The 17,740-nt window shown below is 37.1% G+C and overlaps 1 protein-coding gene across 2 annotated transcripts in view; it reads right to left on the reverse strand.

The window, feature by feature from the left end:
* Positions 1 to 17,740, reverse strand: part of SLC44A5 (solute carrier family 44 member 5) — a 342,614-nt gene that overhangs the window by 93,450 nt on the left and 231,424 nt on the right. For both annotated transcript variants that reach the window (XM_081818649.1, XM_081818650.1), the window contains one exon: positions 9,353 to 9,426. In XM_081818649.1, coding sequence (XP_081674775.1) covers positions 9,353 to 9,426 — 74 coding nt within the window. The remainder of the gene's footprint in view (positions 1 to 9,352; positions 9,427 to 17,740) is intronic.

The raw sequence follows: 17,740 nt of genomic DNA on the forward strand, positions 1-17,740 counted from the left end.
CAGTGTGGAGGTTCCTCAAAAAGTTGAAAATAGAGCTACCCTATGATCCAGCAATTGCACTACTAGGTATTTATCCCAAAGATACAAATTTAGTGATCCAAAGGGGCACATGCACCCCAATGTTTATAGCAGCAATGTCCCCAATAGCCAAACTATGGAAAGAGCCTAGATGTTCATCAACAGATGAATGGATAAAGAAGATGTGGTGTGTGTGTGTGTGTGTGTGTGTGTGTGTGTGTGTACACATAGACAATGGAATATTATGCAGCCATCAAAATATGAAATCTTGCCATTTGCAATGACAGGGATGGAACTAGATGGTATGCTAAGCAAAATAAGTCAATCAGAGAAAGACAAGTATCAAATGATCTCACTGATATGAGGAATTTGAGAAACAAGACAGAGGATCATAGGGGAAGGGAGGGAAAAATGAAACAACAAAACTGGAGAGGGAGACAAATCATAAGAGACTCTTAATATCAGGAAACAAACTGAGGGTTGCTGGAGTGGAGGCGGGTGGGAGGGATGGGGTGGCTGGGTGATGGACACTGGAGAGGGTAGGTACTATGGTGAGTGCTGTGAATTGTGTAAGACTGATGAATCACAGATCTGTACCCCTGAGACAAATATTATATGTAAATAAAAAAATTAAAATAAAAAAAATCTGAAATAAAAATCAACATGATACAACACATCAAGAAAAGATAAAACCATATGATCATTTTAATAGATGCAGAAAAAGATGTGATACATACAACACCCATTCATGTAAAAATCTTCAAAGAAGTAGGCTTAGGGGGGAACACGCCTCAACATAATAAAGGCCATACATGAAAAACCCACAGCTAACATCCTACTCAATGCTGAAAAACTGAGATCTTTTCCCCTAAGATCAAGAACAAGACAGGATGTCCACTCACCACTTTTATTCAACATAGTACCAGAAGGACAGAAATCAGACAAGAAATAAAAGGCATCCAAAATGGTAAGGAAGAAGTAAAACTTTCACTATTTGCAGATGATATGATACCATAAATAAAGCAAACCATGAAGACTCCACCAAAAACTACTAGAATTTATTAATGACTTCAGTAAGGTCACAGGTTACAAAAATCAATATAGAAATTGGTTGCATTTGTATACACAAATAATGAAGTAAAGAGAAATTAAGAGAACAATCCCATTTACAATTTCACCAACAATAATAAAATACCTAGGAGTAAGCTTAACCAAGCAGGTGAAAGACCTGTACTCTGAAAACTATAAAATACTGAGGAAAAAAATTGAAGACAGTACAAACAAATGGAAAGCTATCTCATGTTCATGGATTGGAACAACAAATATTGTTAAAATGTCTATACTACCCTAAACAATCTATAGATTGTTAATGCAATCCCTATAAAACTACCAACAGCAATTTTTACAGAACTAGAACAAACAATCCTAAAATCTTTATGGAACCACAAAAGACCCCCAATAGCCAAACAATCTTGAAAAAGAACAAAAAACCTGGAGGTATCACTATCCCAGATTTCAAGATATACTACAAAGCTGTAGCATCAAAACAGTATGAGACTAGCATGAAAATAAGCACATAGATCAATGAAACAGAATATAGCACCCAGAAATAAACCCTTGATCACATGGTCAAATCTTTGACAAAGGAGGCAAGAATATGCAATGGGAAAAGACAGTCTCTTCAATAAACAGCTTGAGAAGACTGGTCAGCCATATACAGAAGAATAAAAGTGGACCACTTTCTTACAGCATTCACAAAAACAAACTCAAAATGGATTAAGGACCTAAATGTGAAATCTGAAACTGTAAAAATCCTAGAAGACAGAACAAGCAGTAATTTGCTTGACATAGCAACATTTTCCTAGATATGTCTCCTAAGGGAAATAAAAGTAAAACAAAACAAAACAAAAGTATTGGGACTACGCCAAAATAAAAAGCTTCTGCACAGCAAAGAGAACAATCAACAAAACTAAAGGGCAACCTACTGAATGGGAGAAGATATTTGCAAATGACATATCCAATAAAGGGTTAGTATCCAAAATACATAAAGATCTCATAGAACTCAACACCACCCCCCCAAAAAAAATCCAATTTAAAAAACGGGCAGAAGTCATGAACAGACTTTTCACCAAAGAAGACATACAGATGGCCAACAGACACATGAAAGGATGCTGAACATCGCTAATCATCAGGAAAAATGCAAATCAAAACCATAATGAGATATCACCTCACACCTGTCAGAATGGCTAAAATCAAAAACATAAGAAACAACAAGTTTCTTGGCCAGGATGTGGAGAAACAGGAACCCTCATGCACTGTTCATGGGAATGCAAACTGGTGCAGTCACTGTGGAAGACAGTATGGAGGTTCCTCAAAGAATTAAAAATAGAACTACCCTATGATCCAGTAATTCCACTACTGGGTATTTACCCAAAGAATATGAAAACACTAGGTTGAAAAGATAATATGTATCCCTATGTTTACTGCAGCATTATTTCCAACAGCCAAATTATGGAAACAGCCTAATTATCCATGAATGAATGGCTAAAGTGGTGTGTATGTGTGTGTGTGTATATACACACAAAATGGAATATTACTCAGCCATAAAAAGGAAATGTTGCCATTTGTAACAACATGAGTGTAGAAAGTAGACAGCTGAGTGAAATAAGTCAAAGACAAATATGATTTCCCTCACATGTGGAATTTAAGAAAAAATAAGAAAATAAAAAATAGACAAACCAAGAAACAGACTTAACTATAGAGAACAAACATGGTTACCAGAGGGGAGGTGGGTGGGAGGATGGGTGAAATAAGTGAAGGGGATTAAGGGGACACTTATAATGAGCACTGAGTCATGCATAGAACTGTTGAATCACTATATTGTACACCCAAAACTAATATAACAATGTATGTTAACTATCCTGGAATTAAAATTTAAAAAAGAAAAAGTTTTAAAGAAAAAAAGCTTATTAGAACAATTTTAAAAACAAACTAGAATTCTTCAAATTTCTTACCTTTTTATTGGAAGAAATAGTTTTTCTTTGCTAAAACAATGTTTCCAAGCTGTGATCTGATAGGAAGGCACATTTTAGTTTCCAAGTAGACTAAAAGCATAGTAGGATATCCTGTCAGAGCCACTGTCCATCACCAGTTTCCCCTTACCATGAATATTAGGATCATACCATCAAGATCACAAACTATGACAGGATGCTTGATGAGGCATAACTTATTTTTTATATTATATCTATTTATTAGTAAGATAAACTGTTCACTATTTCTGTGTATAGACAGAATCAAAGTCAGCTTGGAATTATCTTTGCTCTTCTGAAGGTCACCTGAGTGACCTCCCAGTTATGAAAACATGGTTTCTCCTTTTTTTGTATTCCTTGGGATGGGGAAGATCAATTTTCTTCATGAGAAATGGACAAGAACTCAAACTTTTCTGAGATTTCAATTTAGGACAGGTAAGAATGACCCTGAACTAGATCTGAAGGCCAAAAGGAATACAAATACTCCAAAAGGGAACTTGCCATGAAGGCCCAGACTGAGCTGGTCCCCTAGGCTGAATACCAGGGCCTAAGAGTAGGTGCAGCATTCAGACACTAGTAGTGCTTTGGGGAGAGATGGCTGAGCACTGCATAAAGACTTAAAGCTCTATTTTTGGATCCTAGTGTAGGAAACCACTATGATGAGCAATTGACTAAGAAAGGATACCAAATGGCACCAGCCAAAATGTTAGAGCTCCAGTAGACGCTAAGGTCTCTCTCTCCACTTAGATACCAGAAGTAAGACTCCGCCTTCCTTGGCATTTTGGGGCAGTTCAAGTCAGGGAAGAGAATTATATGGTGGGTTTCCTGAAGCAATGAATAGAAAAGTACACATATGACCGTATTATTACCCCATATACTTTAACACCAGAAATGATGGAGTCAAGTTTGACCACATTTAATTATTAATTTCGCTCCCTTGTTTATTCTCTATCTCATTCTACAAAGGATTTAAGACTGAATTATGCAAAGCCTCCTCCTTTCTGTCCTTGGTACTCTCAGTCTACTGAAAAGTGCAGTGGATCCATGATGGCCTTCCATTATTCCTTTGCCACTGATCTATAAATCACTTGCACATCAAGGCCCTTAACTAGTCTAATTTGGCTTAGTTCATTTCTCTATTGAAGAGGGAATCCCAAGCTTCACCTCTCGGCAGAAAGAAGGGCAAAGAAGTCACAGCCCTGTGTTAAAACTACCTTAGTCCAGCCTCTGGCCACACATTTTTTACATTCCCTCTGCAACCAAATATGTTTATACTCTCCCAAGATCCCCAGAACCCTCATCCAATTAAAGCATCAGGCTCAGGTTCAAAGTCTGGATCTCATCACCTAAGTCAGGGCCAGGTGTGGATGAGGCTGTTTAGGGTTGGCTCCTCTCCTAAGCGTGATCTTTCGCTAGATCACTGAATTCATCAGGTACATTTCCTACTTCCCACATTACCATCTGCAGGAGCGTTGCCAAACTGTTACCACTATGTAACATCTCCTGTTTCTAAGTGCATGTTTCTCACTTTCCTTCAAACTCTTAACAGTTTCCTCCAAACCCATTGGGCTTCTGAACATGCCCTGGTTTAAAAACCAGTGCCCGTGTTTTAGGTTTTGTTAAGCAGCATCCCACTTCCAGGTACCAAATTTTGTTCTCCTTATCTATTTTTATACCTCCAAACCCACTGGCTTAATACAATAATTGGCAGTCAGCAATTTGGGGAAGGCTCAGCTGGGGCCCATCTAGTCACATGTTGACAGAGCTTCAATTATCTGAAAACCCTACGAAGTGGATAGTAAATACTATTCCTGGGAGCTCAGCTGAGCCTGATGATCAGGGCCCCTACACATGGCTTCTCCACATGGCTTGGGCCTCTCACAGCACGGTCAGAGTTCTCAGTTTGCTTATATTATTTTACTTTGTATTAATGTCCTATCATCTCAACTAATAGGAATAATTATTCCTAAGACTGAAAAGCAAAACCAAAAACAAACTTTGGACCCTAATTCCAAGTGCTTCGTATGTAAATACAACAATGAACTAACACACTCAACTGGAAATACATTTGAAAAGAAAAAGAAATATGGCAAATGCCATATGATTTCACTCATATGTAGAATTTAAGAAGCAAAACAAACAGGAAAAATGAAGAGACAAACCAAAAAACAGACTCTTACCTATTGAGGAAAATGAGGGTGGGGGGATGGGTGAAATAGGTGAAGGGAATTAAGAAGAGTACACTTATCTTACAAGCACTGAGTAATGTATGGAATTGTTGAATCACTATATGGTATACCTGAAACTCATATAACACTGTATGTTAACTATACTGTATGTTAACTATACTGTATGTTAACTATACTGTATGTTAACTATACTGTATGTTAACTATACTGTATGTTAACTATACTGGAATTAAAATTCTTTTAAAAAGAGGAAATAAAAATAAAATTTATTCAATGTTAAAATTGTGCTATTATTGTATAATGTTGGCACAAGGATAACAAAGGACAATTTGCATAATAAACATTCCTATTCATTTTTCTAGTTAGTACAATAATTGGATAGCAACCATCAGTGAAGTGGGACAAAAGAGAGCTATTATCATAAACATTAGTTTGATCTCTCAAGGAGATGTGATTACCTTCTACCCAGACTCCACTTTACTCACTTGAACAGAGGTTCTGCTTTTCATTAGCCCAATGTCAAGTGCCTTTGTTGCATCCAAGTTTTACCCTAGCCGGCCATATTCCACATAAAGGACATAGAACAGGTTTTTTTTCCTCAGCAGAAATTGCAAGAAACATGGCTCTTTCATGGTAAAACTTCTTATAAAAAGAAATGGACAAAAGATACACCTTAGAAGGTCCTGATCTAACAAAATGGCAAAAGATGTCAAACTACATGAACCTTAAAAATAAAACTGCCAGTTTCACCAGTAAAAATGGGCTTAACTCGGGAATAACAGAGCAAGCTACAACAAAACTGAGCAAAGGAGAGAACACGGCTTTATAAAGGGGAAAAGGGAAGCTGAGAGGGCTATTATAAACAAAAAGTCAATTGGAGTAACCTGGAATTTCAACTATAGTGGTTTCTCATTGGCTGAGTTATGACTGTCTCTTATTGGTAATTGGCTGGGCTGTTGTTGGGGAAGAGAACTTTTCTTCCTCCTGGGAGAGTAAAGTAGCAGCAAAATCAGTACTGACCTTGTTGAGTCACTATATTGTACATCTGAAACTAATATAACACTGTATGTTAACTATACTGGAATTAAAATTTGAAAATAAAATAAAAACACTTCTATATTTTTCAACAAGTAAGTAAAGTAGTACTGACTTGGGGGTACCTCTCTTCCTGTTGGATTTGCAATCAATGAGGAGTGGTAGGCAGGAGAGCTACTTTAAACAAGGTTTCCTTTTATTGATTTTCACACTACTTATAACACATCAGTGAAACTGAGTCAGCCTCATATTTCATCAGGTGAAGGTATATATTCTTTCATGTCAAAAAAATTTTCACACTCCTAGTAAACTCTGCTAATCGTTTTTCTTCATTCTTCTTTTAATTCAACATAGGGCACAACTGAAGAGTTAAGTTTATCTTAGACTAGTTAGACTATTTGTAGTTCAGGAATGAGGGAATTGTGTGTGTGTGTGTATATATGTATATACATATATACGCACACACATATATATAGTAAATATGTATATATGTATACACATGTGTGTGTATATATATATATTAAGTAAATCTTATGAGTCATTCATTTTAATCAGTGGCATCAGGATTAATTTGGAAGAATCACTAAATCCAATATTGAACACAGTTTTTCACTGAACAACATTTATCCTTCAATTTCTTTATGTGAATTAAGGTATTTATAAACTGAATCTGGAGATCTTAAACCAAGGGGCCAAGTTCTTATCTTGCTCCAGAGGTAATGAAGGGGTGCACTCCCATCCCTTTTCTCTACTGTGTCAACAGGAGAGTGTCAGTGGTTTTCCCAGCTCTGTAAAAGGCTGGAACACATTTCTCTGTGGATTACAACACACTGACCCTGAGAAATGGAGGAGACTATTTGTTATGCCATAGGATCTCCTGATGGAAAGATTCCAGGCACAGTATGAGATCTTTATGAAGTTCCTGTATGCAAACTTTAATAACCAAAATTATGGGCTGCCATAGAAACAATATAGGAAATTACATTTAAAAGCAATTTATCAAAATTCAGAACAACTAGATTACACAATGATAGCAAATGAAATACTGCTTAGTAATTTTTATGTACCATTACTGGTGTACCTGGATATCATTTCATTTACTCCACACAGCAGCCCTGCAAAGTAGATAGTCTTTCTATACTTCACACGAGAAAAATGAGGTTAAGATACTAGTCCAAGTCCACCAAATAATATGAGGAAACCCTAGATCAACTTGACTCCAAGTCTTCTTTCTCTTATGCAACCAATTTCAATTCTCCGACAAAAAGTAAAAACAACCAACAAACAAAATTAGAGACAAGAAAGATGTGTCCCAAAGTTAGAGAAGCTAAAATTCTTTTAATTACATAAGAAAATTTATGTTATTATAATATTCAACATATAGACTGTGTATTGTGCTACAACTGCCTTAATGTTGAGAAGTTAAAATGCTTGGAAGAAATACCAAAGGAGGAGCGCCCGGGTGGCTCAGTCGTTAAGCATCTGCCTTTGGCTCAGATCCTGATCCCAGGATCGTGGGATCGAGTCCCACATTGGGCTCCCTGCTCAGTGGGAAGTCTGTTTCTCCCTCTCCCACTCCCCCTGCTTGTGTTCCCTCTCTCACTGTGTCTCTCTCTGTCAAATAAATCAATAAAATCTTTAAAAAAAAAATACCAAAGGAATCTTCAGAAGGTCTTAGAGAACATTATTTAGTGTTGTGGCTTATTCTCCTTTATTCTTCCCTCCCTATTTTTATTTCTTCCTGCCTTACTTTTTTGAATTCTCCAATTCTGCATAGTTTTTGCATGGTATTGCTGAGATGATCTTTTGAAAATTACTTTCAATTGTTATTCTCAAAGTATTTCTCTTATTGGGAGATAAAACTGAAGAACAGGAAAGAGCATTTTCCACTCTTCCTCAGTATGTACAGCCTTCTTTCTGCTTATGCATTCTGTCCACACTAACTCCAGCCCATTCATTATTGGTACTAGAATTACTGAAGTTTTCTAGCCCCTGCTCTCATAATAATACATTAAAATTTCTTAAGCCAGCATCTAGGGAACAGGACTTCAGTCTCAGAGAGAAAAAGTGATACATTCAAATGCAATTATGAAACCTTTTTTACAGAAAATATTCACTATCCTTTGGTAGGTTTTAAAAAATGTAAATAATTTGTATATTTTTTCTCTTTATTTTCACCTTCAAAGAAAAATCTTTAACCTAACAGTAAATAACAGAATATCTCTTCCTTGTAGGTAAAGACAATAAGACTTCTTAAACGTCAATGAATTATGTGGTGAAATTCTTAATAATTGTTCCCTTTTTTTAATTTGCTTATAAAAAGAAAAGTTTAGGGCGCCTGGGTGGCTCAGTTGGTTAAGCGACTGCCTTCGGCTCAGGTCATGATCCTGGAGTCCCGGGATCGAGTCCCGCATCGGGCTCCCTGCTCGGCAGGGAGTCTGCTTCTCCCTCTGACCCTCCTCCCTCTCATGCTCTCTGTCTCTCATTCTCTCTCTCTCAAATAAAAAAAAAAAAAAAAGTAAAAAAAAAAATAAAAAGAAAAGTTTATATATTACCTCAACTAATCTAGGCCCTAGAGCCTACCGGTAAATAGCAATGTGAACATAATTAGCTGCTTAATAGAGTTTCCCAAGTAAAAATGATTAAAAAGAAATCATAAGTTTTTGAGTTTTTTTTAAGATTTTATTTATCTATTTGAGAGAGCAGAGGGAGAGGGAGAAACAAGCTCCCCGCTGAGTGGGGACTTGATCCCAGGACCCCGGGGATCATGACCCAAGCTGAAGGCAGACGCTTAACTGACTGAGCCACCCAGGTGCCCCAAAACCATAAGCTTTTTTCTTCCATCTTTATAATTGTATGTACTTAAGTAATTTGGGCTTGCCTTTGAATGAACTACCTTGTGTTTATTATTCTTTGAGTCTGCTACCCAGTGAGTACCTGTGAGGCACATTCCCTCCAGAAAAGACAATAATCAATAATAACAAGGCTTTGGGAAGAAAATGATTAATATTCAAAATGTGACATTGACTTTGTTATTCCATTAGCAAATTTTAAATCTCTTCTATACCTTTATTTACTCACCCACAAGTCCTAAAAGAATGTAGGCAATGATGAACAGTATGAAGATGATGCAGCACAGAACATCTGTACAACTCCTAAAGACAAAAAGGAATCCAGAATTAAAAGGGGTCCAAAATGACATCTTACCTAGTAAACAAATATAGGAAAGGGGAAAAAATAATAATAGCAATATGCCATTTCAAATCCAATAATTCCAAAAGGTTTATCAGATGTATTTCTGTAATCAAAGACTTTGGCAGCAATGGAATGGTCATAGTTCCAGGACTAAAAAGCTCCCTCAGAATTCTTAGTATTTATTCTCTCTTGGTTCTTTATTTGTATGTTTTTAGAAACAAGTCCAGCAACATCAAGCAAATATTTTTTTATTTGAAATTGTAATTTAAGTTATTTGATTTTATGATTTTCCTCATTGTGCCTCCCCACTGCATGGTATAGTAAAAAAAAAAAAAGCCATTTTCCATTTCTCCCTCCCCACCATTATCTTTCTACATACACATTTATAGGGTACTACTTATTGGGACACCTGTATGATTCAGTCAGTTAAGCATCCGACTCTTGATTTCAGCTCAGTCCATGATCTCAGGGTTGTGAGATCAAGCCCTGGGCTGCGCATGGAACCATCTTAAGATTCTCTCTCTCCCTCTCCTGCTGCCCCTCCCCCATCTCTCCCCCTCTCTTTTAAAAAAAAAGGTACTATTTATTAAGTAAAGGATTGACTACATAAACTTTCTATGGGGAGTAGATTTGCAACTATATTCACAATAATGTATATAATGCATTCAAAAATGAAATGGCTCAAACCTGTAATTTTACCAGCCATTCCATAAACTAGATATTGTCAAACTAGGTTTAGAGAAAAACTGGCTTGATAGAGACTCATTGATTTGCTAAGGATCACAAGTCAAGCTAAGATCCAGCAGGGATACTCAAGGCTTTCAACTGAAGTATTTCCTAGGCCTAATATTATATCTTGTTCAGCTTGTAAGTGGTCTGGGAGGCCAAAACTATATCCTGAAAGTGAGAAACAATCCAACCATTCTCTATTTGAAACTTAATGAAAAATTTATTAGTAAAGAAAAAAAGATCAAACTATTTGAGAGGATTAAAGGTTGCACATGAGAATTTTCATAGCAAAAACTTCTTGCTCTTTAGAGCATAAGGATATATGTTCTAATGTTTTAGCACAGGCTGGTTGAAGTTACACACTATTTTTTGTGATGGTATTAGTAATAATAATGAATAATAATTGTACAGTAACAGACACATACCTTGTGAGTTTCTTAAGAATACATTTAGGTTTTTAGGGGTAATAAGGTGAGTCGACTTATTTAAGGTCCATGAGAGAGAGGTAGAGAGAGGGTAAAGTAGAACAAATATCTAGATCTCCAATGCCTAACCCTTGCATTTAGCAGTTATCCTAATATTATTTCAATTTTCTGTAAAGCCTCAAATTGGCCGTATCTAAAATTTCACACACATCCCTATTATTCTACCCCACAATAGGAAATGAATCTTTCATAGAGAAAGTTAATCATGCTCAATCCATAAACTATCATTTGCTTAATCCAACTTCAACCCAGGAATTTTAAATTTCACTCATAATTCTTAAATTATGAGAATAATAATAAAAAGAGAAGAAAACAGGTGCTCTAGTTTTCTTTGGTTGGCAATCATTGAAAAGCAAAAACCTGCTCGGAGGTGAGGAGAGTATCTGGTTCACGTGCACTCTGACACACCCTACTCAAGATCAGGTTCTCATCCTATCAGAGCGGTTGTTAAATTGAGAGCAGTAGTTAAATAGGGTGAAATCTAATAGAAATGCCTGCAGGTAAGGAAGTAAAGGAGAGAAAACGAGAACACTGGTGTGCCTTAATTAGAAATCTTGAAGTTGTTAAAGCCCTTGTGGTTAATCAGAACCACCAAGAAGAAGATCAGGTGTGACCAGAAGCACCAGTCAGACTGGCCAGCATCCTATAATTACATACCTATAATATGTTTATATCTATATATTTACATTATATATAATTATATACCATAATTCTTATTTATAATAATCTGTTACATAGTGTTATAATGTTATATATTTATAATGTTATGTAGCAAGCACAGGGAGAGGTAAACATATACTAGCAATGACTGAAAGAAACTTATGAATCTCAAAGGACAGGGCACAAAGAAAGTAGCAGAGCCCAAAAGGAAATTGTTTAAAACTAAAACCCACACTCTTCAGCTACTGGCACTGATAAATAGGCATCAGCTGGAGTTTTGGTTCCATATGGGATTTTATACTATGGTTTCTCTCTCTCTCTTTCTTTATTTTTGGTGCCAAGGACGGGCCATAGCACCAGGGACTACTCCATGCCCACACAACCATCCCCCCACCAGTCTCTCACCACAGTGGGATAGCATTTCTCAATAATTCACACTTTGAGGTGTTTGGCGATTATATCCTGGGACCAGGGAGGATAATGTATTCAAGTCTGCTTTGCTTTTCTGGTACACCGCTTTGGAGAAATAGTAGACCATACCCCCTGGCCAGACCAGTTAATTTTCTCCTGCCTAAAGCAAAGGGATGGAAGATCAGTAAACTGGTTTCATTTGATACAAGTAAGGAAGGGGACCTCAAGGTCCCGTATACTTTTCTGGTCTGTGTGCTGCTTCATGGTCCAAACCAGTGCTGTGGTCCCCAGTGGGTAGTGGTCCAGATTCTCTTTATTCATCTTTATAGCCAGGTGTGAAGTGACTCCATGTGAGAGTTATGGAATAAAGTACGATTACCATCTCCCCAGGGAAAGGGCCTGGCCCTGATGTGGAGATGGGGGTAGGGAACTTGGGTCTCTCATGCTCTCCGTGGTGCAACTTCAGGAAGATGTTCGGCATGCTCACTTGCACGCGGAGGAACACTAGAAGTAGGTGAAGGCCTTCCACACGTGAGCTGAGCCCTCCTCCTTGTGGGTGCCACTTGACCGCCCCCGCTGTGCCCCCAGGCCAATCTAGCAGCCCTGAAACCAGCAATACAACTACCTCCACCTTTTTCAACCTGGACCTCTGTTTGTTATTTTAGAAACTCCCCCTTAAAAATAGGGGGCGGGGTGCCTGGGTGGCACAATGAGTTAGGGGTAGGACTCTTGGTTTCAGCTCAGGTCATGAGATCTAGCCAGTAAAGGGCTCTGCATTCAGTGCAGAGTACGCTTGAGATTTTCTCTCCCTTTCCCTCTGCCCCTCCTCCTATTCACACACCTTCTCCCTCTCCTCTCACTCTCTCTCTCTATATATATATAAACAATTCTTTAAAAAAAGAAAAAAAGAAGGGCTGCCTGGGTGGCTCAGTCGGCTGAGCATCTGACTCTTAGTTTTGGCTCAGGTCATGATCTCAGGGTCATGAGATATAGCCCCGTTAGCTCTGCACTCAGTGGGAGTCTGCTTGAAATTCTCTCCCTCTCCCTCTGTACCCATGCCTCCGCCCCACCCTGCGTGCTCTCTCTTTCTCTCAAATAATAAATAAATAAATCTTTTAAGAAATGGAGAGGGGGTGCATAGGTGTGTGTGTGCTTTCAGGTAATTATAATTACCTGCTATTTTTTCCCCATTAATTCATCTGTTTCTCTCCCTTTCCTCAGACATAGTCCATATGCAAAGAAAAAATTACTGTTAGGAAACCACTGGAAAATTGAATTTGGACAAAATATCAAATATAACGGGCACCATTTTGTGAGTCAGGAATAAAGCAGAAGCTTAATTCAAATTTTTACAAGTTGTAGCATCTTATTTTTCCTTACTTTTGGATTTCAGGGCATATGTCACAATCCCAAGTATTCTGTGGGAAATAAGTTACTTTTATTTTTCTTCAGGTTTTTATTTAAATTCCAGTTAGTTAATATACAGTGTAATATTAGTTTCAGATGTAGAATTTAATGATTCATCACTTCCATACAAAAACCCAGTACTCATCACAGGTGCCCTCCTTAATACCCAGAGCCCATGTAACCCATCCTACCAGCCCACCTCCCCTCCAGTAACCCTCAGTTTGTTCTCTATAGTTAGGAGTCTGTTTTCTGATTTGCCTCTCTCTTTTTTCCCCCTATGTTCATCTGTTTTGTTTTTTAAATTCCACATAGGAATGAAATCATATGGTATTTGTCTTTCTCTGACTGACTTATTTCACTGAGCATAATGCCCTGTAGCTCCATCCACCTCATTGCAAATGGCAAGATTTCATTCTTTTTTATGGCTGAGTAATACACCACTTCTTTTTTATCCATTCATCAGTTGAGGAGCATTTGGGCTCTTTCCATAATTTGGCTACTGTTGATAATGCTGCTATAAACATTGGGGTGCATGTATCCCTTCAAATATGTATTTTTGTATCTTTTCAGTAAATACAGAGTAGTGCAATTGCTGGGACATAGACTAGTCCTATTTTTAATTTTCTGGGGAACCTCCATACTGTTTTTCAGAGGGGCTGTACCGGTTTGCATTTCTACCAACAGTGCAAGAGGGTTCCCTTTTCTCCACATCCTTGCCAACACCTGTTGTTTCCTGTGTTATTAATTTTAGCCATTCTGACTGGTGTGAGGTGGTATCTCTTTGTAGTTTTGATTTGCATTTCTCTGATGATGAGTGATGTTGAGCATATTTTCATGGGTCAGTTAGCCATCTGGATTCTTCTTTAGAAAAATATCTATTCATGTCTTCTGCCCATTTTTTAACTGGATTATTTGTTTTTTGGTTGTTGAGTTTTATAAGTTCTTTATAGGTTTGCATACTCACCCTTTTACCAGATACGTCATTTGCAAATATCTTCTCCCATTCTGTAGATTGCCTTTTAGTTTTGTTGATTGTTTCCTTTGCTGTGCAGAAGATTTTTATCTTGATAAAGTCCCAATAGTTCATTTTTGCTTTTGTTTCTCTTACCTCAAGATATGTATCTAGCAAGAAGTTGCTATGGCCAATGTCAAAGAGGTTACTGCCTGTGTTCTCCTCTAGGATTTTGATGGTTTCCTGTCTCACATTTAAGTCTTTCACCATTTTGAATTTATTTTTGTGTATAGTATAGGAAAGTGGTCCAGTTTCATTCTCCTGCATGTGACTGTTCAGTTTTCCCAACACTATTTGTTGGAGAGACTTTTTTTTTTCCTTCCATTGGATATTCTTTCCTGCTTTGTCAAAGATTGGTTGACCACATAGTTGTGGGTTCATTTCTGGGTTTTCTATTCTGTTCTATCGATCTATGTCTGCCTTTGTGCCAACACTATACTGTCTTGATGACTACAGCTTTGTAATAGAGCTTGAAGTCCAGAATCCTGATGCCTCCAGTTTTGCTTTTCTTTTTCAAGACTGCTTTGGCTATTCAGGGTCTTTTCTGGTTCCATACAAATTTTAGGATTGTTTGTTACAGTTCTTGAAAAATGCTGGTGATATTTTGCTAGGGATTGCATTAAATGTGTAGATTGCTTTTGGTATTATAGATATTTTACAATATTTGTTCTTCCAATCCATGAGCATGGAATGTTTTTCCCATCTTTAATTTCTTTCATCAGTGTTTTATACTTTTCAGAGTACAGGTCTTTTACCTCTTTGGTTAAGTTTATTCCTAAGTATCTTACAGTTTTTGATGCAACTATAAATGGGATCAATTCCTTGATTTCTCTTTCTGCTGTTTCATTATTGTTGTATGGAAATGCAACAAATTTCGTCTGTTGATTTTGTATCCTGAAGCTCTACTGAATTTGTGTATCAGTTCTAGCAATTTTTTTGGTGGAGTCTTCTGGGTTTTCTACATAGAGTATCATGTCATCTGCAAATAGTGAAAGTTTGACTTCTTCCTTGCTGATTTGGATGCCTTTTATTTCTTTTTGTTGTCTGATCGCTGAGGCAAGGACTTCCAGGATGATGTTAAATAACAATGTTGAAAGTAGACATCCTGTCTTGTTCTTGACCTTAGGGGAAATGTTCTCAGTTTTTCCCCATTGAGGATGATATTAGCTGTGGGTTTTTTGTATATGGCTTTTATGATATTAAGGTATGTTCTCTCTATCTCTATTTTGTACAGGGTTTTTATCATGAGTGGATGTTGTACTTTGTCAAATGCTTTTCCTGTGTCTATTGAGAGGATCAAATGGTTCTTATCCTCTCTTTTATTAATGTGGTATATCATGTTGGTTGATTTGCAAATAGTAAACCACCTTGCAGCCCAGGAACAAATCCCACTTCATCGTGGTGAATGATTCTTTTAATATACTGTTGGATTCTATTTGCTAGTATTTTTTTATTTTATTTTTTTTAAAGGTTTTTTTTTTTTTAAAGATTTTATTTATTCATTCATGAGAGACAGAGAGACAGAGAGAGAGAGGCAGAGGGAGAAGCAGGCTCCCAAGGAGCAGGGAGCCCGATGCGGGACTCGATCCCAGGACCCTGGGATCATGACCTGAGCCGAAGGCAGACACTTAACCATCTGAGCCACCCAGGCGCCCCTGCTAGTATTTTTTTTGAGAGTTTTTGCATCCATGTTCATCAGGTATATTGGCCTCTAGTTCTCTTTTTTAATGGAATCTTTGTCTGGTTTTGGAGTCAAGGTAATATTGGCCTCATAGAATGAGTTTGGAAGTTTTCCTTCCATTTCTATTTTTTGGCATAGTTTGGGAAGGATAGGTATTAATTCTTCTTTAAATGTTTGGTAGAATTCCCTTGTGAAGCCATGTGGCCCTAGACTTTTGTTTGTTGGAAGATTTTTTATTACTGATTCAATTTTTTGCTGGTTATGGGTCTGTTCAAGTTTTCTAGTTCTAGTTTTCTTCCTGTTTTAGTTTTGGTAGTTTATATATTCCTAGGAATTATTCCATTTCTTCCAGATTGTCCAATTTGTTGGCATATAATTTTCATAATATCCTCTTATAATTATTTGTATTTCTGTGGTATTGGTTGTTATTTCTCCTCTCTCACTTGTGATCTTATTTATTTGGGTCCTTTCTCTTTTCTTTTTGATAAGTCTGGTGAAAGGTTTATCAAACTTACTATTGTCTTCAAAGAACCAGCTGATGATTTCACTGATCTCTTCTACTGTTTGTTTAGTTTATATATCATTCCCAGTCTTGAAACTTGAAATCAATCATAAGACCAGAAATGAAGTTTAAAAAAAAAAAAAAAAGGATTTAGTTTGGATAATTGTTAAGACTCTCAAGATAGCTACTGAAATAGCTGGGTGATACCAGCTCATGGCTGAAAATCATTCTGAATCATATTCTACCTAGAGGCCTGTCATTGCTGTGCCTTTACCTCAAGTGCATTCATTTTTACCTTCAAAGCAAGCACTAAGAACTACTGTACTAAATTAAAAATGGATTGCATCCCACTGGGCCCCAGAAAGAAGAAAGAAAGAATAGTTAAAGAGAAATATACCCCAACCCTCTCCCTCACCCTCACTCCATATCAAAGCCCAACTTTTTCAAAACAAGATGCTCACATTCACATTTATCAGAAAGCTATTCAAAACTCTATTCAGATCGAGCTACCCTGGTACAAAAGCATTTTCAAAAGTTAAACTACAGAAATACCATTGTTATATCTATTTTTCCAAACTGCAATATGAAGAATAGGATTGCAATTATATATGCATTTGCAAATTTCTCCTTCCTTCCTATCTGGAACCAACAAATATAGTATGTGTATAGTAACTTCAACTTAAATCATTGAAGTTTCCTTTGACTTTCCCTTTCTTAGCTTATCTTTTATATTCAATTGACAAGTTCTCTTGTCTCCTTCTCTCTGATGTGTCTTTCATCTATCCCTTCCTTTCTATTCCTGCTGCCTGGACTCAATCCAAATTCTCTTATCCTGTCTTCAAACTATTGCCATGGTCTCCTAATTGGGCTCCTGCATGTAGTCTCTGCCTGATCCAATTCATTCCGTACATCACTGATTATCACTGATATGTGATGATGTCATTTTATTGTTGAAAAAAATAGCACTGCCTCTCCACCACCTACTTAATAATTTCCAAATATCTTAGCTTTATGTTTAAGAACCTACAAATTCAATCCTAGTTCAAGCCCCAGACTATCTTTCTAGCTTTATCTCCCATTATTCTTCCTAATGTGCTTCAACCAACTTGGGCTTTTTCATTCACTGAATACACCTGAACACTTTCCCCTGACTACACTCAGGGCTCTCTATTAAATGGACCCTTTAGATTCCTCATCCTGGAATAACCCATATGTCCCAATTTGCATGGAACAGCCAGGGTTTACACCTATTGTCTGGAGTAACCATTATCAGTGTTCCCTTTTACTCACAAAAGTGCTCCTGGGTGGATCTTCAACCCATCTATAAAATCCCATTCTTCATATGATAGGATTCTCTTAATTTTTTTAGGACTGCATAATACTCCAT

This window comes from Leptonychotes weddellii, chromosome 4 (assembly GCF_054177405.1).
Source record: "Leptonychotes weddellii isolate Sample4059 chromosome 4, ASM5417740v2, whole genome shotgun sequence".
Taxonomy (NCBI): domain Eukaryota; kingdom Metazoa; phylum Chordata; class Mammalia; order Carnivora; family Phocidae; genus Leptonychotes; species Leptonychotes weddellii.